The 25,981-nt window shown below is 41.8% G+C and overlaps 1 protein-coding gene across 5 annotated transcripts in view; it reads left to right on the top strand.

Annotated features, from left to right (window-relative positions):
- The window catches only part of kat6a (K(lysine) acetyltransferase 6A), a 51,344-nt gene that overhangs the window by 16,999 nt on the left and 8,364 nt on the right, over positions 1–25,981 (top strand). For 4 of the 5 annotated variants that reach the window (XM_079686358.1, XM_079686357.1, XM_079686359.1 and 1 more), the window contains 11 exons: positions 5,545–5,653; positions 8,577–8,692; positions 9,490–9,571; positions 9,774–9,888; positions 10,858–11,174; positions 13,423–13,535; positions 17,517–17,632; positions 18,149–18,290; positions 21,182–21,343; positions 23,525–23,618; positions 24,439–24,670. In XM_079686358.1, coding sequence (XP_079542484.1) covers positions 5,545–5,653; positions 8,577–8,692; positions 9,490–9,571; positions 9,774–9,888; positions 10,858–11,174; positions 13,423–13,535; positions 17,517–17,632; positions 18,149–18,290; positions 21,182–21,343; positions 23,525–23,618; positions 24,439–24,670 — 1,598 coding nt within the window. The remainder of the gene's footprint in view (positions 1–5,544; positions 5,654–8,576; positions 8,693–9,489; positions 9,572–9,773; positions 9,889–10,857; positions 11,175–13,422; positions 13,536–17,516; positions 17,633–18,148; positions 18,291–21,181; positions 21,344–23,524; positions 23,619–24,438; positions 24,671–25,981) is intronic. The other variant, XM_079686361.1, reaches the window with a different exon arrangement.

Raw genomic sequence — 25,981 nt, forward strand, 5'->3', positions numbered from 1 at the left:
CCAGTTCCTCACGAGTCTAAAAAACAACTCACGTCAACGCACGTAAGCAACGTGGGCGCCAACGTGAGCGCCCTCGTGACCAAAATATTTGAAGGCGCTGATTGGCTGAAATTATGTTTCGGCGGCACAGTTTACTATTGAGACTTTTGCAACGTGCTGGTTGTTGCTGTTTGGCTCGGGGGCAGCGCCCCGTAATGATAAACTAATGCCAAGGGCAAGGCCAGGCAGGAAACATGTGACTTATCAGTAACTTTAGACATCGTAACACAATTTTAAACAAGATTTTATTGTAGATTATACATTTTACTGATACCAATTGTATGATATTTACCTTGTTCATTAAAAATAAAAAATATATATATTTTTTAAATATTTCTTTTAATTTAATATTTTTTTTAAATATTTTTTTTTGTATGTGGGAAGAGGTGGGGCGGCGCCCCTATGGGCCGGCCGCCACTGCTATACTACCTTGTCAGACATGTCTGTTTGGCAGTTCTTGTACTCCCAGCTGTTGCTAACAGTTCCCACAAGGCGTGTCTCTTGGCTCAGAACAACATTTTGTTCCCGAGCGCTCTTTAACGTAGGAAAAAGACGAGCACATGCCAAAGCGCGAACACACAGGCTTAAAAAAAGACACGCACACACACACACACACATACATCCACACACAGATATTAAGTCGAAATCCATGACTACCAGTCAATGTGGGACATTTCTAGAGCGATGTTGTGCGAGCGGTCCTGGCTGAGGTAGAAACATCTCTCAGGAGGAATTTAAGGATTGTGTTTCACTCTTCCAATATCCCTGTCGTGAAGGGAGGATTAGCTTTTCATTTTTTAGTATCTACTGGGGATTAATTTACAGTGGCAGCGTGTGTGTGTGTGTGTGTGTGTGTGTGTGTGTGTGTGTGTGTGTGTGTGTGTGTGTGTGTGTGTGTGTGTGTGTGTGTGTGTGTGTGTGTGTGTGTGTGTGTGTGTGTGTGTGTGTGTGTGTGTGTGTGTGTGTGTGTGTGTGTGTGTGTGTGTGTGTGTGTGTGTGTGTGTGTGTGTGTGTGTGTGTGTGTGTGTGTGTGTGTGTGTGTGTGTGTGTGTGGCGACTCTCTCTCTCTCTCTCTCCTGTCTACTGGAGCGCTCACAGGGCGAGAGGAGCAGTTGACCTCCTCCGGCGGGGAAGGGGTTAAGCGTCAGGAATGATGGAGGTGTTGGTCGCACGCAGGCTGCTGCTGCACATTTTCTCTCTTTCTTTACACTTTCCCTTTCCGTCACTCTCCTGCCCTCTGGGTTCTTATTTTTCTCCTCACTCTGTGTTTTTTCAGACTTATTTTTTTCTTGCTGCTGACTTACATTTGTCTTCAGTGACTTTGTTTGCTTTGCAGTGAAGCTGTTTCCATCATGCTTTCAGGTCCTTTCTAACGCAGCTGCAGCAAAGATTTGTCGACCGACAGATAAAATGATTGGCAACTATTTGTGTTCAGCCTCTCAAATGTTGCGATTTCTTGCTTATCTTGGTTTGATATCATATTAAGCTAAACATGTCTGGGTTTTGAACGGACACACATTCGGTTATTTAAAGACACCAGCTTGGCAATTGAGGAACTGGGTTGGAGCATTTTCATTATCTTCTGACATATTGTAGACCTTAGTTTAATTAAGTAATGAGCGAATGATTAGTCGATAATGAGAACAATCTTGAATCGCAGCGTACAGTATAATCCACTCTCAATGCTTTCACCTGTGAGAACGTGAAATGGTTTCAGAAATAGAGCTTATTCATTTATCTTCAGGTAAGCCTCTCTTCATATCTTGTGTTTCTCATGCTCTCTCTGTCCCTGTGCTGTTAGCTGGGTGGAGGGGGGGGGGGGGGGTGTTGGGGGGAGTGTGAGTGTGAGTCAGAAGGAAATGAACCCAATAAATCACGCTGTGGTCCCTGCCTGCTACCTGCAGCTCTGAGCCTCACTCTCTTGTCCTGTGGAAACCTTGCAGCAGCATCCTCCCTGAATGTCAAGTTGGGTTTTTTACACATTTAAATAATTATTGGATTGTCCCCTGTGAGCCGAAGTGAACGTTATGACCTTAGGTGTTTCAAGGTTTTTCATGATTTGTTTGAGAATAATGCACCTTTTTTAGTTAATGCATTATTTCTGTGGGCTATAGAAGTAAACTCCTTCCGGTTCCTTCGACAAAAAGCATTGCAATGTCTCCATAGGATTTTGGAAAGTAGCTGGAAATAAGGTCTGTGGTTGAAACGCATTTAAGAGACGGATCACGTTCTGTTCAGCCGGATAATCTCCACATGTCTACCCTACTTTTATCATTTTCTAATCATAAATCTAGTCGCCAGAAGCAAAATGCTAACGTTATGCTATAAACGAACAACAGCAGGGTCGCTGCTTCAACGTCACGCCAACTTAAGATCCATATTCAAACATACAGATTCTAAATGGTACAAGTTGAAGCGTTTGTTTGAACAGTCTGCAGGAGGCAGGAGGCAGGCACTTGCTTTCAAGCAGAACAGGGCAAACAAACTCAGCGGGAGTGTTTACGTGTTCGGTGTAATGACGTACAACGGGCTCCACAACTTCTGTAGTCCTATTCAGCCACTTGGTAACAACCATCGTTTTTCAGACACGTAAACTCTTCAGAAATCACCAGCGGGGTCACTGCTGATAGATTTAATGTCATAGAACAAAACGTGATCCGTCTCTTAAATGTGTGTCAACCACAGACCTTACTTCCAGCTGTTTTGCTAAATCCTATGGAGAGATTGAATTGGTTTTTGTCGAAGTAACCGGAAGTGGTCAAATGCTAACTTACTTCCGGGTTTTAGGACGCGTCACTGTGGCACTCTATACTCTAAATCCTTAGTAATTAATAGAAGTTATGCAGGTACATGAACATAGGTTTAGTAAAATATGGAATTTGTCACTTTCATAAAAAACAAATAATCAGAATTGAAATCAGTAACTTCAAATTTGTTTGCAGTATTTCAAACAATACATTTTTTATTTGGAACATTTGACATAACGCACAATATAAAGTGTTCAAATGTAGAAAATCTGCTTTTCGTCCACACGCCATTTAGCCAGTGAATGATTCCATTTTTAAGACCACTGGCCGACGCTTAGCTCCATTGGTAGTGCTGAGGCCCATTAACTGGGACATCAAGCTGAAGATCCTGGTTCGAATCTGGTCTGGGTCCATTTGCCTCATGTGATCCCCTCTGTCTCATGTGATCCCCTCTGTGTGATCCCCTCTGTCTCATGTGATCCCCTCTGTGTGATCCCCTCTGTCTCATCATGTGATCCCCTCTGTCTCATGTGATCCCCTCTGCCTCTCCGTTTCAATACTGTCTAAACACAGAAGGCACTGGTTGCCCGAAAATATCTTTAAAATAGTTTCTTACAAACCACTCATTAGATAACCAATCTATTACCCACTTGGAATATTTGAAAAGCTTTTGGCTGTACACTTGAGAATACGTTTGTGTCCTAAACATAAGTGTAAAACACAAACAGTGCTTTATATACTTCAAGTGTTTGAAGTGTTTGCTGAAACTTTGTTGAGTTTCCTGAGTACTGTGAATAAAAAACCATCTTCAAGTCCTGGATTGGTTTGCTGTTTGGTTTGAATTGTCCAACTGGGACATTGCTGTTTTAAGGCTTTACATTCTGGTGTCTTTTAGTAGTCCTCTTCCAGTGGTTACTGCAGTCATGTGACCCGCTGCCGTCTGTGTTATTGCTGAAACATAAGAGTTTAAAACCGCTCCGCTCTGGTGTCATCAGAGCTCCACTTCGTCTCAGTGGCTCCCTCCTGCCTGCTGGCAAACACCAGCCCAGATGTCAGGCCAGTTGTTTTCCAGCCGCTGCGTCCTCTCTGCTGCTGTGACAGAAAGCGGAGGATGTGGAAGCAGTTGGGCGACAGATGTCAGATGCAAGTGTCTCCTGTGTCAGCCATGACGACATGTCGCTCCTTCAGAGTGTCCTTCACTCTCCTCTTCCTCTCAGACGGCTCTTGAGGAGAGCTCGCTCTTAAATCGGAGTACAACATTCTTACAACGTTTCAAAAACACTCAACAAGTTTTCCCAGCTCTTGATAGGGGATTGGATATTTGTTCTTTATTAGGATCCCCATTAGCACTAGCATGAGCATTGGCCAGGTTTCTTACGGTCATTAAAAACCTGGAAAAGTCATGGAAATGTAACTGAAGTTGCATCAAATATAATTTATATTATCTAATCACCGAAATAGTAATACTATAAGGATTATAAATACTGTATTGTATAGTAATGAAACGTAAAATGGCATTTAACTGACGAGGTGTTTTGCTGGTGAGAGATTGCTTTAGCGTGTAGAAGCTAGTAAGCCTACTATTTGATTTGTTTTAGATCGGCACGACATGTTTCATATGCAGACATTATTTTCCTGTTCCATGTTAAAATAAACCATTTTCAGTGGCACCGCTGAGAAAGAGTAATGTTTTTTGGTCATGGAAAATTAGGTAAAGGTCCTGGAGAAGTCATTGAAAATCCTTGGTGAAAAAGTGTATGACCCCTGATTGGCTATTCTTCCTGGGGTCCTCACACACACAAAACATACTTAAACATACATAAAACAAAACAACTCATCATTTCATGCAATTTACAATGCTATATGAAGTGAAAACTAAAATGGTCATCCAATTTATGGGATATGGGATTTTATTATTCTTTAAAAAATGAATCCTAGTGATTATTAATGATCAGGATAACCAGGAACATTCTCAGATGAGTGACTAAAAAGCTGTCTAGCTCTCTATGGTGGTAGAGAAGTGAAAAAACAGCTTGTATTAGTAGTATACTCCATGGCAGCAGTAAGCCTCTTCCCCTCAGGGCTTCCAGGCTTCACAAAGTTTCATCCCCCCCCCCTCTTGTAGTTGTTCCTGTGAAGTGCACCTGCAGTGCTTCAGGGACGTGATTTTTCAGCTTTATTGGACACACAAGTCCTATTTGATGTTGGACGACATGTAAAGCGTTTTGCTGCCTTATTTTTTTTCTCTGACAAAAACCCATCTTGCATTTTGTGCTGGAGTGCAGATCAGACGATGTGTTTGTCCTGCGTTTCAGTACTCACCTGCTGACATGGTTTCCGGGACGCACTAAAAGATTTAAGCCGCGCCAGAAGTGAATGTCTGATGACATGTTTCAGAATAAATGCTGAATTAGGACGCTGGAACTCCTCAAGCAGAGGAAGCGAGATGCAGCTCAGGAGTCAGCAGGGACTTGTGACACACTAATGGCAGCCGCTAACACATAAATGATACAAGCTCACTCCTAACAGTGCAGCTCTCACACTCTTCATTATCCCACAGCCTCCGTTCACACATGCACTGCTCTGTGGTGTCGTTGTAGTTTCTAATGCGCTGTTAATACACACAGCAGCAGTCATTCACCGTGGCAGGACACACAAGGCCGCTCTGTTGTCTCATTTGCACACATTAAGCTGTGAAGTTGACTGACAGTCTCTCCTCTCTCCCCCCACCCCCTCACCCCTTCTCTCTCCCTGCCAGCCGGTGGCCGAGCCCATCCCCATCTGCAGCTTCTGTTTAGGGACCAAGGAGCAGAACCGCGACAAGAGGCCGGAGGAGCTCATCTCCTGCGCCGACTGTGGCAACAGTGGTGAGTGCTGATCTGAGAACAGTGCGACACGAGGCCATAGCTCCGTCTGGGGGGTGTATTTCTCTAGCTTTGGGCGTTACACTTCTCGTGTTTTGTGATTAAAACAACCACCGGAGAAGAGGATGCAACCAGCTGATCCAAAATGAACTTTTATTTGTCCACCAGTCAAGTGGCTTATCAATGTTTACATTTTAACAGTTTACATTTTGGCTTGTGGTGATGGAAATGTATAAGCCTTTTTTCACTAGCATTCACAGGGTGTCCGCGGGGTCTTAAAAAGTATTAAAAGTTGATCAATCAATTTAGTGAATATGAAGGCTATTAAAAAGTATTAAACGGCATTGTGAAGCTGACAATTGAGCGGCCCGACCAAGCAAGGAGGCAGAGGCAGACTTCCCAAATATAACCCGGTGTGGGCATTTATTAAAGCATGAACACATTACACACCGCCTCAATCCTGCTGCTGCTGTTCACGTGAGCACAGCCTGCAGCCACCAGGATCTCACACACACTCCCTGCCTCCTAACAGACAGGGAAACAGAGCCTAAATACACACACACCCTAATCAACCAATTAGACACAGGTGGGGGGGGGGAGGAGACAACACAGGGCCCCAGGTGCACACAATCAGCAGCCACAGACATGGGGAAAGGGGAACACTTTTAACATAAAGCCAGCAAACAGAGACAGACAAACTAAAACACAGACAGATGCACACACTACACACATTTCGCCACCAACAAAGCTACCCAATCCGTAACGGAGGCCTATGGCCCCAAAGATCACCTCTGTTACAGGCATTTTCCAAGGTGTTACATTATGTAGCTTGTTTTCAATAAGTATATAAATGGTCCAAAGAGGTTGTATTCTACAGTCTGCCTGAATATAATCATTGCGTAGGTGTGTAGTGTGATTCTGTGTAGTTTATTTATGGCATCCCGTTGGATTTGACGTCATCTGAACAGGACATCGCACGCTCTCTGCTTGATAGCGCGCGAAGGTCCATTTACGCCGGTTGTTAAACAACATCGTTATGGGGAAATGCAAGTTTGCGTCCAAATGGTTGGAAGATAAGGAGGAAGGACAATCAATACTGTATATAGTCAATGTGAGGTAAAGTGTGTCGCCAAGGTAACCGGTTAGAACTCAAAGTGGCGATGAGGTCTTAAAATGTATGGGAAGGGTCTTAAAAAAGGTCTTGAAAGGGATTACATCTGACTTCAGGATTCATGCATATACCCTCAACATGTTCTAACTTGCATGTAAGGCTTAAAGGTGGGGTAGGTACGTTTGAGAAACCGGCTCGAGATACACTTTTTGTTATATTCCATGGAATGCTCTTAACATCCCGATAGCAATGAATATCTGAAGTGCTTTGACAATAAATACATACAAACATTTCATCTGTGGAAGCCGTGGCGCTGTAAAAAGCACGACCAATCATCTGAGCCGGCCCGGCTAAAATGACTGGATGGCCTACCTGCCTGTCAGCCTTCCATCTGTGCACAAATGTATCTCGTGCCCTCATTGGTCATGTGCGCGTTCGTGTGTGTTGGAGGAGGGGCTCTGTGAGGAAGTGGCAGATTTTTTCTGGCTGTGTATTTAAAAATTCTAGCGCACTCGAGCTGGTTTCTACAAAATGACCTACCCCACCTTTAATCAAAATAGATAGAATAAAATGTCAATATTGAAATGTAGATATTTGGTCTAAAGTTAATTGTGCTTGTTACAAAAATATTTCCACAATGAGGTTTTAATGTCAACTGTCTTCACCGGCTTCATGTGGATATAATGACTTCATGGGCAAAGGAAAAGGACAGAACACTAATAGAGAAATACACCACTTTAATATTATGCAACCTTTAATATCAATGAAAGACTAAACTTATGCCATATTAGAATATCCAACATCTGAGTCTTTTCACTGAATATATAATCAGCCCTGCCTGCATGCAGTTTAAAAAAGTCTCCAACAGTGATAATTGAGTTCACAAAAGCTATGAATAAAATATTAGTTATTATTAATCCTTTTCAGTAACAATAGACCTTCTAGTGAGGATATCATCATGCTATTATGTTGATGGAAAGACTAAATGAAAAATACATTTTGCCAGTCCCTTGCTATTTCTGTGGATATAAAACACACTATTACAGATGTTTCCCACACAGCAAGGCCCGGGAGGAAGAAGTTATATTTTTTATACCACATCGAATTAAGTGTGAAATGTAAGGTATCTGCGGATTAAAGCTGTTTTCATTTCTATGACATACATAAATGCCCAGATTTCTAAGTCAACTAAAGCCTAAAACAGAACGAGGCTGAGTGAATAGGATTTGAAAACAAGGACACTTAGGAACCAAGCAAAAAAACTGACAGAAAACATTAGTTTTTCTGCTTATTTCTAAATAGCTATTTCCAGTTCAAAAGCAAATACCAGCACAATGCTAAGCAGACATTCTGTAACCATTAAGTATAATCTTTGGCGGCTGCACCCAACTATTTTATTTGGGTTATTTTTCTTTTATTCTCCTGCCATTTTTTGAAAGAGATGAACACAGTAATAGACAGACTCTGGCAGCGGTCTTTGTTTTCACAGAGATTTGGATATAATTACGGTGTTCCTGCTGCCGAGTGAACGCAGAGGAGAGATCGAGTTTTTCCCTCAGCGGGTTTCTGTCCCGCACAAGACCATCTTGTTTGCTGCTCTTCAAAACAGCGAGAGCTCATCTCTGACAGATTGTCTTTTATGTTTGAACACTCTCTTTGCAGCCGGCCTTGATGTAGGGAGGGCTTTCAATTCCAAAAGGAGCTGTTTTTTTTTACAGCTACAATGATGCAAGTGGGTCACGGCTGTCAGTCAGCAGCACAAAATAAAAAAGGTCTCACTTGTTTGTGCGTGTGTGTCTATCTATCTACCTGCAGGCCACCCGTCCTGTCTCAAGTTCTCCCCAGAGCTCACAGCGAGAGTCAAGGCTCTGTGGTGGCAGTGCATCGAATGCAAGACTTGCAGCAGCTGTCAGGATCAAGGCAAGAATGCGGTGAGTGGAAATGCGGCCGAACAGCAGCTGAGAGCATCTCTTCTGCTTAAGTGCCACACTGAGATGCTGATAGACATGTCTGTGGTCGCTGGGATTGAGCTATTTTAGTCAGCATTTCACTCTCTTCTCCTTACCTGTCGAGTGAGGAGTCATTGTTATTCAAATGCTCGTAGGGAGGTTTGACGGCGAGACAAAATGTTCAACACGCTGTCAAGATGCACGATGAGAAACTGGTCTTTAAAGATGGAGAATAAAAGGGAAACAAGGAAGACGCTTGAACCAACCCTGAAGGATATGTTGAAAGATCTGTCTAACTTGAAATGGCACATTACATTGCAAGTATTTTGATGCATTCTTGTGCATAAATATGTGGAATTCTAGTCAGCTAATTAAAGGAGCTTTGATCATGCTTCACATAATGTATCCTCAAACAAAAATTAAATACATCTAATTGGACACGTATTTAATATAAGCAGTGTTCGTTTATCGACCTGACAGAGCAATATATTTCTATATGAATGAAAAAACAGGAAAGTTTAAATGCGTGAAAGAAAATAGTACCTATCAATAAGTTGTACCAATATGCTAATGACAATCATTAAAAAAGTAGGCTCAAGAAGAGAGAGTGAGAGAAAATGTAATGTCTGAGTTTAAGAACGGCCAGTTGGTTCCAGAGAGCTCTCCTGCACTCTGAATGACTTTATAAGGACTCACACTTTGACCTATTATCATATTGTTTTAGCTAATTTAGTCTGAACTTGCTAATACTCAGTACTTTGTGTGTGTTCGCTGTGCAGGACAACATGTTGTTCTGCGACTCCTGTGACCGGGGCTTCCACATGGAGTGCTGCGATCCTCCCCTCACGCGGATGCCCAAAGGTAAACAAAAACAAGACTCCTTTAAGTGTTCACCTCGATGCAGCCGCCCCTGAGTCTGACCGTAATGTCTTGAGATCTCAGGAAGCCCCTAATGCTTCACCGTTAAGTGCTAATGTGTTTGAAACGTCCCTAAGCATGTCGGTGTCTGCTCTAAATCCACCTCGGGGTTTATAAACCTGTGCTGTGACTCTTTCTCTCTCAGGCATGTGGATTTGTCAAATCTGCCAACCCAGGAAAAAGGGAAAGAGGCTGTTACATGAAAAGGCAGCACAAATCAAACGGCGCTACAACGCACCGCTGGGCCGGCCCAAGAACAGGTAGAGAAACGACGTCTTCTTCAATGTCTGCTGAGTCTGTTTCAGAGAGGGGGGGGGGGGCAACAGCAACGTGGCCTAGCCAAGTGTCTCAGAATCCCCCTCAAAATGTCATGTCATTTATTACATTTTGATGAGATATGTTGTTCTTTTTTTGCAGCATCACACATATTCAAACGTAAACTACTCCCATCAAAAAAATAATTACACATTTTATTTAAATCTAGTTAAAGGGGACCTATCATGCAAAATGCAGTTTTTGACGTCTTTTATACATAAATATGTGTGTGTCAGGGAACTCACACAGCGTCAGAAAATAAAACCCTCTTTCTTTTCCTCCGTACCCAAATCTCTAAAAACGGGGCTACAACGGAGCTGATCCAGATTTGCGTCCGATATGACGTAATATCTGAAATGTAGGCGGGCTTTATGTCCACGGCCCTATCAGAAACGTTGCTATCAGAAACAATGCCCGACTGTTTTGGACGTAATATGGTCGGTGTTTACATTAGCATCGCTATCACTCAGAGCTAACCTGTACTGGAGAGCATGTGTGTGAAGAAGCAGGAAGTAAAAAGGAACTCACCTTGTGGTATAACCGGCAAGAGAGAAAGCCTTTGAGCTCCATACTGTTTCAGAGATAATCCTTGATAATCCATGATATGGCGTTTCATCACGGCAGTATTTAGTTTAGACAGTAGCTGCCGGGTCCTGCATGAGCGCTTTATACCCAAATCAGCACTTTTGAAACAGGAAGTGAAATAGAGGGATATGGGTGATCTGTTTGGTATTTTGAGCAAAACACTTCATAGACATGTTTTTTATATATTTGTATATATCTGAGACCTATGCTATTGCCTAAAATTAGCATGATAGGTGCACTTTAAATGAACATGTGAAATTGTTGAGGGGCAATTTTTTAAACTGAGTTTCTGACTCAGTCTCTAACTTTCCCCTCTCTCTCCTCGTCAGACCGGGCCGGCCCTTTAAGAAGCTCGGCGGGCGCGGCCGGAGGAAGCGCTCGGCCTCGGCGAACTCGTCCTCCAGCTCGTCCTGCGAAGGTTACCCCGGAGACGACCGGCTGCTGTTCTCGATGCGGGACGACGACGACATGTCTCAGGGCAGCCTGCGGTTCAACAACAAGACCAAAGGCCTCATCGACGCCCTCACGAAGTTCTTCACCCCTTCGCCCGAGGGCCGCAAGGCACGGCAGGAAGTGGTGGATTATTCACAGCAGTGCCGCATCCGGAAGAAAGCGTGTCGTAAAGGAGAAGGAGACGATCGAGGAGGTGAGAACTGGTGGCCATGTCTGCTAAAAACACATTTTACTGCCACTGCACGATGACTTGCAGTCTGCCAATACAAATCTGTGTTTTATGCAAGATGTTGTTCATTTTTTGTGTATTTTTTGACAAAAAAAGAATACAATTTTTCTCTAGATGTTTTCATTAAATTACTTAAAGGTGGGGCAGGTAAGTTTCAGAAACCGGCTCGAATGCACTAAAATTTGAAAGTACACAGCCAAAAAGAATCCGCCCCTTCCTTCAGACTTCCTTACAGAGCACCTCCTCCGCGAGAGCAGGCTGCAGTAACGTTACATATCAGGCAAAGCTAAACACATCTAGGTTAGCAATACTACACAGCCAAAGCAACTCCGATATTGACTCTGGTTTGACTTCTCCTAGTTTCCACTTTCTTTTTGTTCTTAATTTGCTCCGTTACATTTTTTCTTTTGCGACCAGTAGACGATGTTGAACCTAACTCTGCCATGGTGAAACGTGGCCGCCTGTGGCTGGCGAGTCATTGAAGTACCGGTACTGCTACAATGCACGCCCAATGACGGCACGCCCAATGACGGCACGCCCAATGACGGCACGCCCAATGAGGGCACGCCCAATGAGGGTATGAGATACATTTGTGCGTGCACGAGATGGAAGGCTGACAGACAGGGCGGCAATAATGGATTTTTTGTCAAAGCACTTCAGATATTCATTGCTATCGGGATGTTAAGAGCATTCCATGGAATATAACAAAAAGTGTATCTCGAGCCGGTTTCTGAAACTTACTTACCCCACCTTTAATATAATATGTATATAATCACGTTAAAGGTGGGGTAGGTTTTTTTTGTTATATTCCATGGAATGCTCTTAACATCCCGATAGCAATGAATACATTAATAAATGCTTTGACAATAAATACATACAAAAATACAATCTGTGGAAGCCGTAGATCTGTAAAAAGCACGACCAATCATCTGAGCCGGCCCGGCTAAAATAACTGGGTGGCCTACCTGCCTGTCAGCCTTCCATCTGTGCACAAACTTATCTCGTGCCCTCATTGTTCATGTGCGCGTTCGTGTGTGTTGGAGGAGGGGCTCTGTGAGGAAGTCTGAAGGAAGGGGCAGATTTTTTTCGGCTGCATATTTTCAAATTCTAGCGCACTCGAGCTGGTTTCTCCATTCTTACCTACCCTACCTTTAACTGACCAAAAATTGCATTAATAAAGGTTTTGTGCTTGACATGGCATTCATAAACAAACACACTGTAAAAAGAATGTTGCAATAGTATACTAACAAAATTACAACCTAACCCTGAGACTATGAAACTGGCTATAGATTTTAAATCTTAAAAACTTCCACGACATAAATTGTTAAAAGTATAATGAGCCATCCGAATCATGACACACACAAAAAACTGCATTTTCATGCAATATTTCTCTATGAGAGGTTGTCAGCTAGCTGCTTTCCTAACAGACGGCCACCCCTGATTGTAGGTCGAGGGTAGTAATGGTGCACAATTGTTTTGTCATTTTCTGCCTGTGAAAATTGTTGCCTATGCATCGAAATAAATAGCTTGGTAAGATAAAGTGGCCACCTTCAGTTCTCTCTCCGCTGAGCTTTGAGGAGAGCAGCGTGGAACAGAGCATCAGGAACATTCCCTTCCTGTTTCTCTGGCCCCTCTCTCTGTGATTCAGCAGGTTTATAAACCTGTGTGAATGCAAGTGATGACTCAAAACTACTGTAGCCTATATATGAGTGAAAAGCCACATCAACCACGACAAAATGTGAATATACATTAAATGTGCCTACGTGGTTAAAAGTCAAAAAATTTGCTATCTATGATTTATTTTACTTGTAATGTGCTATATAAAATAACATTTATATTTTGAGCAATACACTTTAATTTTCTTAGGTTAATGGCTTCATAAGATATGGCAACAGAGATTTAAAAACTTCTCTCAAAACCTCAAAAGAAGAATCAAATGAAAAGAAATACACTTGGTACAACCCTATTAACTGCAGGAGGGCAAACTTTATGATATCAAAAAAAAACAAATCTGTCTGATGGTCTTGCCTTTGATAAATTAGCAAAGTCCCCCCGATTTTAGAATGAAAATATTAGGGTTAATCTCAGGGAAAGCTGTTGTGTAAATGTTCCAACAGCCAACAACCAGTCAAAGTCACACATTTTAGCACTCTGCCTCTCAAACTTCTCACTAGATAAGCACCAATGTTGACTCTGTGTTTGATCCCTGTAGACAATCAGGACGGCAGCGACTGGCGGGACGAGGATGAGAAACTCCCCGGCCACGAGAACCTCACGGAAAAAGACATTGAACTGTTCAGACACATCCAGGAGCTCGCACTGCAGGTACAGACGCAGAATATTAAATGTCTCTGACTGATCCATGCTGGGTTCATAAGACGTGATATTATAGATGTCATTATTATGTTATAGCGTAGTTGCAAGCATTGTGAACCCGGAAATGTTGAGTACACACAGTACAGGTTTTATGGCGAATTACTGCCACCCGAAGTCCCGAAGTCCGGGGGGCTCCCGGACTTCGGGTGGAAGTATACGCCGTGATGTTGTTTGCGGCCTGCCAGTAAACCCAAAGCAGCAGAAGAAGAAGTGACTTCAGCGGCTTCATTTGCGAAATCCTCCCTCAGGGACTTATTCCGGTGTGAACGCGATTTACTAGATGGTCCCGGGGAAATAAAAGTTCCGGGGACTTTTCCTGGGAAAAGTACTTGGTGTGAAAGCGCTTATTAGTTGCGTTAATTGAAATGGATGGCATTATAGCCGATACGATAATACTTTAATGGTCAGATCAAGTCTGAAATTTGGCTTGCATCACAGCAGCGCCGTGTGTAACAAAAAACATAGACAAATATACAGGCACAATACATGAAAAACAAACATTTCCAATGACCCTTTAGCGTGTATTTATACTTTAGGAGAGCTTCAGTCTGACTTAATTGAATATGGATAATTTTGAATCTGTTATGGGGGTTATCGAGGATGCTAAATACATTTCTGCCATTTTCAGGATCAAAAATGGCTGTTTGATCCAGGAAGCGTCCATATTTGAACTCTCGGTGCACAGGGCTATATCGGTAATTAATGCTAATCGTGTAAATAGCCCAATATATGCAAGTTGGCATCCGGCCGTTTCTATGTGCTGGGGAACCGTACTATACATTTCTAACATAAAATGTATTAACTCAACATTTGCGGGTTCACAATAGGGCTCTATGGGCTGGCAACTCGACTTTAAACCCCCTGAGTGCATCGGAGGAACTGAAAGTCAATAGCCGCGTTCACACCGGAGTACTTTTCCCACTTTAGTTCCGATATAGTTCCGAAATGTCGCGTTCACACCAAAAAGAGCCGGAACTAAAATTAGTTCATGTGAACCTTTTTACCCCCTTTTCCGTCCCTGCTAGAGAGCAGGGACTTTCGTGCGGCTCTCTTGTGAGAAAAGAGCTATATTTCTGATTGGCTGGGCGGATTGCAAACCACGCCCCGTAAAACTCAAAAAAAGTGTTGTGAAGCCACCATTTTATTAGCATTATTAGCATTAGCATTAGCCCAGCGCAGAAACGCAGAGAGACTAACTTATGGCAACACAAAATAAAACATGGGAAGGGGGAGATGAGGAGGTGTCGGCGTTCTGGCGATTTACTCGGAAGGCTTCAGTAGAAGCTGCTGGGAGTCCCAGCAGCTTCTACTGAAGCCAGTCCCCAACAACCGGGGACTTCCGGCCGGGGATTTTGGGCGGCAGTATACGCCGTGAAGTTGTTTGCGGCCTGCCAGTAAACCCAAAGCAGAAGAAGAAGAAGTGACGTCAGCGGCTTCATTTGCCTAATCCACCCCCAGGGACTTATTCCGGTGTGAACGCGATCTGTACTTAGTTCATCAGAACTAAAGAGTTCTGATGAACTAAGTTCTCATGAACCTTTGTGGGAAAAGTACTGCGGTGTGAATGCGCCTAATAGGAACTTGGTCCGAGTCAACAACAGCCAGGTGTTAAAAGGTTCAGGTTAGACGAGCTCTGTGGGATGAAGGCACTTTGTGGGTGGAAAAGTCAATGAGCTGTGAGACCATTGTATTTTATTAAAACATTCATTTGCCATAGATCGTCTGACAGATTTAACATGATATCAGAAGCTCCACCACCATGTGTGATCCACCGCTAAAGGTGGGGGTTCAATACATGCAAATAATTAGGGGTGATTGACGGACCACAACATTACTACAAGAGGAATAAAGTGATTTGGTTATATTGGAAATTTGCTTGAGTTCCACGTTCTGCCTGTGATACTCTCGTGTGTGAAAGAGCAAGGCTCAGTCTAAACATACTAATCATAATCGAGATTCAATTGAATATTTACTCACACACTGTGGACATATGATTCATTTATTTGACTTGTTTTAGATATTACAGTAATCGACTGAGCAGAGAGGGTGATTGTGAAACAAAAATCGCCACCATTATTTTCAGCCAAACGTTTTAATTTCCACGTGAAATTGGATTAAATGATCAGCCTTAGCCTTTGCCTTGTCTTGGTTTAGCACAGACACTTGATGTTGATGTCAGAGTACATCCTCTGTCGGAGGCGTGTGGCGCAGTGGGTTGTGCGTTGGTGTTGGAATCAGGGGAGCACAGGTTCAAACCCCACTGCAGTCAGCATGTTGTTGTGTCCCTGAGACACTTCACCCCAAATTGCTCCTGTGGGGATTGTCCACGATGCTGAGTATGTAAGTCACTTTGGATAAAAGCGTCTAACAAGTGACGTGTAATGTAATGATGGAGATGATATGGAGCAGACTAAAGACAGAGTAACAGAGCCAGAGCAGTCACAGAGAGGAGATGTAGATTACATTAACGTTCCTCGAGCGGCAGCAGATTGACCGGCTGTTTTTCCAGCGTCACAGGAGTCATATCAAAACACTATCCAACTGAAATGTTCACACCGGTGTTTAAGTGTTGCATGCAGGCGGAGCAGTAAACGTTAATGATGTGTGAAAAGGACAGATGTGAGTATCCGGGTTGAGTTGCTTTGGAGTGAAGAACACAATCATCATAAACAGGAAGGGACTTCCAAACTGCTCTCGTGAATCTCTCAGCTCCACTTAAAGCTCCATCGCTAGCAGGTAGCCGCTCTCTCTGAGTGTCATCAAGGCGTGTGGCGCAGTGGGTTGTGCATATGTGTTCGGATCCGGGGGTCACAGGTTCAAACCCCACTGCAGTCAGCATGTCGTTGTGTCCCTGAGACACTTCACCCCAAATGTCTCCTGTGGGGATTGTCCACAGTATTGAGTATATAAGACAAGTCACATGTCATCAAGTCACATGTCATCAAGTCATAGCAAGTGGCTTTTCTCTACTGAGTTAACTAATTCATTGTATGAACTCGAATGCTCAGTGCAGTGGCTCAGGTTTGAGCGTGTGCAAGCCGCACAAAAACGATTTGCACACATTTTCTACGAGTTTAGGCAAACTTAAGAATATTTTGTAACAAGACTAAGGGCTTTACAGACATGATGGCTGCAAATAACTCACATTATAAAGGAAAATAATGATTTCAGAAAGATGTTTGAAATACTTTGACAACAGGAGATCTTGGTAATCTACATATAAAGATATATATATATATATATATTTCAAGATTTTTAACCTTTCAACCTTCCTTTAGTGATGATGCATTTGTTGTTTCAAATAGCTTACTCAAATTAATATTTAGATCTTCGTTAGGGAGCGTCCCAAAAAGTACGACCATTATTGTTTTGTATAAGTTTACACTTTTCAACAATTCTTCCTTTTCATTTTAGAGTTGCAGTTGCTCCCTGGTGTTTTGCTGATAATACTGTTTATTCTTGATTTCCCTCCAAATGAGTAGGGGGTGCGCCCTCTGGTGTTCCAGAGAGAACTGCACCCAATAACACATGGAGCAGAAGCACCTCAGTGCATGCTTCTACCTCACATAATTATAAACACCGCTTCACTGATGATTTCAGATCTGTGTTTTCTAAATCTGGGTTTTGTATTTTGTATTTTGTTGTGTTTTAAAGTGTGTTTACATCATGTATCAGGGTTTTCAGTCTGTGCCGGCTATAACTATGGCTTTATTGTCTCGTGCTTTTACATTAGTTTATTTTTGTATTATCGGTTTTGTCTAAATGTATTTATGTTGTTTTTAAATGTGCTATATGAATACAGTTTGATTGGATTGGATACCCAAGCTCCTACTTAACCAGGAGGCCCTTTCATTTTAATCTGCCAATCACTCCGGTTAAAACCTGGACCTGACCTTTTCCTTTTCCCCCTTTCTTCCTTCCCCCAAACAGAAAGTGGGGGTGACGGGGCCACCAGACCCTCAGATGCGATGTCCGTCAGTCATCGAATTTGGAAAGTTTGAAATCCAGACGTGGTATTCGTCCCCCTACCCCCAGGAGTACAGCAGGTAATGAAACACAGAGACATAATGAACCTCAGGCCTCGTAGGCGGAGCCATCAGCAGCAGTGTGATAAAGCTCCATTAGAGCAGAGGAGGTGTTTCATTTAAAAATGTAATTAGACTTACTCTGTTACCAAATGTGCAGCCATTTCTTTATTTTTATTTCAAAGAGGAGTAAATAAAAATCTTACCGACACTTTTAGGTGCAAACATATTTATAATAAACCATACAATGTTATTTGCTACTTTCAAAACAACAGCTGTGATAAGTTTTAACAACTTTTATTTTGGATAATCTGCCAATTTTGTATTCAATTAAATGAATCCCTTGTCCTGTAAACTGGCAACAAATAGCAAATGTTGTTATAAAATAGTTTTAAGAAAACCAGCAGATCCAAATCTGAGAAGCTGGATTCAGAGTTTGCAAATGTCGCTATTGAAAAAAAACAATTGTGAAGACGGCTCCAGCTTTTTACAACTTTTCTGTCACTCACTCCTTCCCCTTCCCTCTGCCCTGTCCAGACTACCGAAGCTGTACCTGTGTGAGTTCTGCCTGCGCTACATGAAGAGCCGCAGCATCCTCTACCAGCACATGAAGAAGTGCAGCTGGTTCCACCCCCCCGCCAACGAGATCTACAGGAAGGAGGACGTCTCTGTTTACGAGGTGAGGAGCTGCTAGCTGCTCATGTGCTAATAATGTGCAAGAGTGATGGAGGATGATAACGCAGTAACCTGCAGTCACTTCTGCATTAACTGCACCTTGTTTTTTACTCTAGCCCTGGCTGTTGCCTCAGACTAAACAATGTAGTCCGGTCAAAGTTAGGGCGGCCACAAACAACACATTTTCTATCAAACTATCAAGTATTTATCAGATTAATCTAAATGATTCTAATATTTAACTGAACATTTAATTAAAGTAAATGATATTTTATCAAACTGTATGTCAGTGTATCATTTAGCACCAAAACCACCTAAATACATGTTCACATATTTAAGTGTAACGGCCCGTCCACACGGCGGCGTGCGTTGAAGCTTCAATGCTTCTTCCCATTCACTTTCAATGGGTTGACGTCACGCTTTGCCGAACTGCATTGTGGTTCCGTCGCTTCGCTTTGCTCGCTTCAAAAGATGAGAAAAGTTCAACTTTTGAAGCTTGGACGAAAGCGTCAGCCAATCAAATCATATGCCAGTACAAGCTCTAGCCAATCAAACCGCGTGCTTGTGTGTCAGGGGCGGGAGATTCATGTGATTGGTTGTTGGTCGAGTTTCAGACACGCCCACCGGCAAGCTTCAACGCACGCCGCCGTGTGGACGCTGCGTGACACTGTGCATCAAGATTTGCGTTTTAATACTTTGCTTATATTTTTACTAATGCTGTCAAAATTATCGCGTTAACGGCGGTAATACAATTTTTGAATTAATTGCGTTAAAATATTTAACGCATGTGCAGAATGGCCAGCCCCATACATCCCACCAGTGGCAGCGCTGGGGTAGGCTACAGCCATACCAAGAAATGGCTTAGCCCCACCATGAAAAGTGATGTTAAAGTAAGCAAAATAAAGTCCGCCAACTCGTGCGGAGTAAATCACACAGACAGCAGTTAGTAAGATTGATTTCAGTAGCCACTTGTCTGGAAATACCAATGACTAGAAACGGTTTTAAAAACTTTTGTCACGTAGTGATCGTCTTCTCAATAGAACATCTTTGATAATGTCTTCTCGCCAATCAGAATCAAGATAACGGCGTGGTGTTGTTGCAGGAAGTCCCGACGGAGAATACTTTAGCTGTAGTACATCTCTATTTACATCGATACAACATTACGTGTTGATAGAAATCAACACGGAATGAAATAAGACCCCACGGTTTGATGATTGATAGGTGTGTGGGCTGTCTTTCATTTTGACACACAGAACAATGTTATAATAAACATACATACATACTGTATGTTAAATGGATATATCCGCCTTCTTTCATTTATCTTTTCATTCCCACAACAATATACATAAAGAAATGACATATTTTGGACATAGTTCGAATGGTGATTAATCTGATTAATAAATGTTTAAGGTGTGATTAATCTGATTAAAAAATGTTAATCGTTTGATAGCCTTAATTTTTACAGAAGGTTTTACATGGAGTGGGTTTTAGTGTAATATTAAAAGTGTGGGAGCAGTATTTTACAGGGCATATTATTCTATCAAAATATGCTGCCACTTTAATCTTAAACCAAGATATTTGAATGGGGATATTATAATAGAGTATCAAAATATGCTTACACTTACATATGCACTACACTTTCAAAATTGGTAGATTTGGCTATCCATTAGAAATAGACTGTGGGCTAATACGCACCTTCATATATTAATAATTGACAATACTTTACTCCAACATAAAGTATGTTTATTAGTCCATTTCCTAATGGTGTTTCATGAACATCCTTACCAGCTAAAGTGCCACCAGGGAAAGTCACTGATGTTATTAGAATAATTAATAATCAGACATTTTCAGTTAAGCTCTTCCTCCGGCTCTCGTAGTGCAGCGGCAGTTTAAATTCAGAGTTGAGGTGTCTCCTGTTTCTCTGCAGGAGAGAGCAGGGGTACCTGGCTTCCTGCCAGCCTTCCTCCCTCCTTCCTCTTCCTCTTTACGGCTCTTTGTTTCCCTCTCTATCGTCTGGGTCTCCAGAGACACGTCTGAGCTCACTGCCTGACACTAGCTTCTACTTCATTCTCCCTCACTTTGGTCCACAGCAGCTTAAAGATGGACTCCTGGACAGCCCTGTTTCTTCTACTCATTTATATGGGGGTAGAATTGTCTCAATATTATTTGTGTGAACAGAAAAATAATTGTGTGTAATTGTGTCATTTGTAAATGTAAAACCCCTTCTACAAATGCATTACAAATATTTGCAAACTCTCAAATATGAAAAATAATTGAACACAAATGAAACGCGGACTACGGACTCGTGCTCTTAATTGGCCGTATATCTATTTCCGAAAAATACAGTGACGCGAGCAGATTTAGCTTCCGACCGGCGAAGGTTTGTCTCAAAACTCTGTGTAAAAAGACGACCCACGGAGAATTGAGATCAAAAGTTGTAAATGTTAGAGGGATATTCACAAGTTGCTTTTGTATATTTGTAAATTCATTATAGTATTCAAAGATAAAAACAATTATTTTTGGAATTACTTTTACATTAGCCATTTTTTTCTTTTTAAGATTTGAACATATTTGTAAGTGGAAGGTGTTTTACATTTACATTTAAACACGGATTATTTTTCTGTTTACACAAATAATATTGAGACAAATCTACCCCCATACATTTAGGAAGCTTTGTGTTGATGGGTTTTTCTCTCCACTTTCTGCCGCTGCTTTTAATTGATGATCACTCTTTTATTCATGTCCCTTTGTTATTCATGTTTTATTATCTTTGTTTTAAATGAGTGTTTCTAAATGCCATTTTATAATATGTTTCTTAATGTCTTTCATTTTTGTAAAGCACTTTGAATTGCCTTGTGTTGAAAGGTGCTATATAAAGAAACTTGCCTTGCCTTCCAGGTTGATGGGAACGTGAGCACAATCTACTGTCAGAACCTGTGTCTGCTGGCCAAGTTGTTCCTGGACCACAAGACCCTGTACTACGACGTGGAGCCCTTCCTCTTCTACGTCCTGACCCACAACGACAGCAAAGGCTGCCACCTCGTCGGATATTTCTCCAAGGTAAGAAGACCATGATGCAGATAAAAAGACACGGGACTCATCCTGACACACATGTTACGACCCTGGTCCCCCATCTTTGTTACGGCCTGGCTCATAGGCTGCAACAAAGATGGGAGACCAGGAAAGTTAAGTGTAACAAAAGCATATTTATTTACAATACCGCAAAAAACTTCAAAGAAACCTAATAAATGTGGAAGTCAGTTATCAGTAATGATTGCGTGTTTGGGTTAGGGCTGCTCGATTATGGCAAAAATCATAATCTCGATTATTTGGGTCAATAATTGATATCACAATTATTAAAAAACGATTATCCATTTACTTTGAAAACATCAATTTATTGAAAAAAAAAAAATCAGAACAGTATGTTTTTAACATCTGATTACCCTGAACTTTGAGTATAATTCAACTGAAAAATCAAAACAAAAAAATTATATAAAAAAAAAAAGTAATAATAAAAAGATTATCGTTTTATTTCGTTGCAAGCCATAATCGTAATCGCGATTAAAATACGATTCATTGAGCAGCCCTAGTATGGGTGTGTGAAAATGTGCAGAAACAAAGACGCGGCCGTGTCCAACAGAAGAGTGAGAGGGCAGTATGGGTTGGTGTTGGCCTTTTATGTAGACGGCCCAGGTGTGGCTCATCAGGGTGATCACCTGAAACACAAACAAGAGCCAGCAAGCAGAACACAAAGACAGAGACCCCTAATGGGGTGGAGGGGGTCGTAACACACAGCTTAAAACAACACAGATCTTTAATGTGCATTTGATAATAAAGCCTTCCAATCTTTCCCATGGAGGGATATTTACAAAACTTTGGGGGGGGGGGTGGGTATAACACTTTTAAATTAGATTAAAGGTGGGGTAGGTAATTCACTTCAGAAACAACAGGAATGCTCTTAACGTCCCGATAGCAATGAATATCTGAAGTACTTTGACAATAAAAACATAAAAAATTTCATCTGTGGAAGCCGTGGCGCTGTAAAAAGCTAGACCAATCATCTGAGCCGGCCCGCCTAAAGTAACTGGATGGCCTACCTGCCTGTCAGCCTTCCATCTGTGCACAAACTTATCTCGTGTCCTCATTGGTCATGTGCGCGTTCGTGTGTGTTGGAGGAGGGGCTCTGTAAGGAAGGGGCAGATTTTTTTCGGCTGCGTATTTTCAAATTCTAGCCACTCGAGCTGGTTTCTCATTCTTACCCACCCTACCTTTTCAAATATGAATATTACAGAGCTATAACATGATAATGAAGACTTTTCTTATCCTGGCTCGTAACAGAGATCAGCAGAATGACTACAACTTCTTTATATAAATGAAAACAATATTCTTCTTAAGGTAGCAGTGTTCAAAAGCACCTCAATCACTTCAGCGGGATATAATAATTGGCATTGTAAGCTTATTAAAGAAGACTCATGCAGAGCGTCTGTGACTGGTTAAGGTTGAAAGAAAAACAGCTGTTTAGAAATACTTTTCAAGCATTTCTGCGAGAGTAAGACAGCAACTTGTGCTTGGTGTCAGTCTCTCTGCAACTGTCTTCTCAGTGTCCACCACACAGCCCCCATTATTCCTCCTTCTTTTTATAGAATGGATACCTCTGTAAATTAGCACCACCTTGCACAAACTAGGGTTGCCAGAAACTGACCATGATCAAAATCGATTATTCGGCAGCCCTGGCGAATAATAATCAATTATTCATTATTAATAATTTACAATTATTAATACTATTACCATTATTAGCATTAGTCTATATTTTGGTTGAAACTAAGCCAGAAAAAAAATAATAATAATAAAAACATATATAAATAAAATCATTTTAAAAAAATAATATTCGATTATGGAGACTGTAACGAATAATCGAATAATCGCTGGCATCCCTAGCACAAACTTACAAAAACAACATTATTCACAGTTGAGGAAAAAAAAGATTTAGATTGATTTGCGTTGGCTTCCCTCGCCCCACACAGGTGCATAGCTTCAAAACAAACATGTTGTTCTGCAGATAAACAGTGAGCGCTGCCGACGCAGGTGCTCACATTAGCATGTCTCCTCTCTGCCAAAACACAGCTGTTAGTGAGCGGACCATCAGCACCCATCTGTACACGGGCCTGCTCTGTTTCGTACTTCCATTATATTTCTTTCTTCTAATGGTGGAATGTATCTGTGCGTTTCTCTTTTCTCCAGGAGAAGCACTGTCAACAGAAATACAACGTGTCATGCATCATGATTCTTCCTCAGTACCAGCGCCAGGGCTACGGGCGCTTCCTCATCGACTTCAGTAAGGACATAAACACAAAATAACTACAGCGACAACAGGAATAACTGTGATAGACATCAGTATAGGGCTGTATGAGATAATGTTGACTGCAAAACTATAGGTAACTGACGTTTATTTTTTTACATGATTCACATTATCATTAATGTTATTATTTGTATTTTTTTATGTAAGACTACCTGTACCAAACAAATATGTTTTAGTCTGTATATTACACTTCTCCATATTATCATTTCATTAAAAGTCGTATTAATTGTGCATCTCTTTCTCTGTCAATACTTATTAGAAAAATATCACTCGTCACCGGCTTGAGATAATAAATACATGTATCCTGATATTGAAGCTCAAGCCGGTGACGAGCGTACTTGTCAACCCTCCCGATTTCCGCGGGACACTCCTGATTTCATTGCCCTCACCCGGTTTCCTCCCGGGGTCATATTTCTCCCGATTTCTTACAAAATCAGATTTACTCAGGACTGTTTCCAACTGAAAGTCTGAGAGGGTGAGGAAGATAGTCCCAAAAAACAGAACAAGAATCGACAACTTGACCCTCTGCTCACTCCTTTCCTGGTGAGGTCCAGCCCACACATATGCTCCATCAAGGATGGTGCTTCAGGCCGCAAGGCAGTGCACTTACAACAACAATAGGCATGTTAATGTTAATCTAACAGCTCCGGTGATCCACTAGATTTCTGAGGTCTCAAGGTTGGCAAGTATGATGACGAGTGATATTTTTCTAACAATACTCTTTTAATAAACTGAATGAACAAATACAAAAGAAGTTGCTCAAGATGTCGTCCTCTCCCCCCCCCCCCCCCTGCAGGCTACTTATTGTCAAAGCGCGAGGGTCAGCCCGGCTCCCCAGAGAAGCCCCTGTCGGACCTGGGCCGGTTGTCCTACATGGCGTACTGGCGCAGCGTGGTGCTGGAGTGTCTCCACGAGGTCCGCGACCGGCAGATCACCATCCGGCAGATCAGCAAACTGACCGGGATCTGCCCGCAGGACATCACCACCACGCTGCACAGCCTCAGCATGCTGGAGCAACGAGGGGACAGGTACCAGTACCACTACCTTTATTCTAGAGCAGGGTTGTTCAAACCTTTTACACCGAGGGCCACATACAGAAAAATATACGAAGGGCTGGGCCGCTCACTAGAGGTTTATTGCCTCATAAGTTCAGTTATTAGTTAGCTAAATGAATCAAATGTAGGTACATGATGCTTGTGAGTGTTGGCAGCTCATCCCTTAAAACAGAAGATTGATTATTATAAGGAGAAATAGGAAGGGTAGATTTCAAGCTTGTTATGGAAATAAGTCATTGGGCTTTTTTCTCATCAACTAAGATATGTTAGAAAATGTTTCCAACTTTAATTGAGTGAATTTATTTGAAAAGTGGTCCCATTACCACATGAATACTACCGTGTAATATATGTTTACATTTATAGTTAAGAAGTACAATATAAGACAAGCTCAAGTTTCATTTGTGGGCCGTACTCCATTATACTTTTTGAATTAGCTGGGGGCCGATTCAAAATGGTCCGCGGGCCATAGTTTGGACACCCCTGTTGTAGAGTTCAAGTAGACAACACATGATATACAGTGCAGGAAGAGTGCGGTTATTGGAATCATCCACCTGATACATTTTAAAATTCCACAAGTTTATTGAAATATCAGGATCGATGTTGGTGTGTAATAGCATAAGACAACACATATCTGGGTTCAGAATGCACTCCTTTGGGTTCATTTATAGTGTCGTGTTCTGTGGTTAAAAGTTTGAAGTCGGTGTACATTGTGATAAAAACATTTAAGTGAGCTTACTTTTAAAATGTCTTCATTGTTTCTCCTGCGTGAGAATAGAACTGAATATAGTGCAGTGAAAACAAGAGGAGGATCTGTTTGAGACAGAGATGCTCACCACGTGCTAATATTCAGTCAAATGTCAGCAACAGTCAAATTGAAAGGCGTTGAGTTTGAACTAGGGATGTCCCGATCACCTTTTTTTGCTTCCGATTCGATCATTTGATTTTGACAATTTGCGGATACCGATTTTTCCCTATCCGATCTTTATTAAATGCATTAAGAGAAAAAAAAGAAAAAAAGCATTCAAGTTGTCCCTTAAGGTTATTTTTTTATTTAAATTGGATATTCTATCCAACATGGATATAGCTTCTTTCTTTCACAGCAGCATTGGATCAGTTCAGTTGTGCAGCATTGGATCAAAACAAAATAAAGCTTATCAGTACTCGTTAGCTTACTGCTACAATTAGACACTGCGCCCTGCCCACTCTGTTGCCAGATTTGAGAGAAATAAGCAACCAGGTCTATGAAAACAAGCCCCAAAGAAGCAACACATACATGATGTTCTG

The sequence above is a fragment of the Notothenia rossii genome, assembly GCF_949606895.1.
Source record: "Notothenia rossii genome assembly, chromosome: 6".
In the NCBI taxonomy this organism is placed as follows: domain Eukaryota; kingdom Metazoa; phylum Chordata; class Actinopteri; order Perciformes; family Nototheniidae; genus Notothenia; species Notothenia rossii.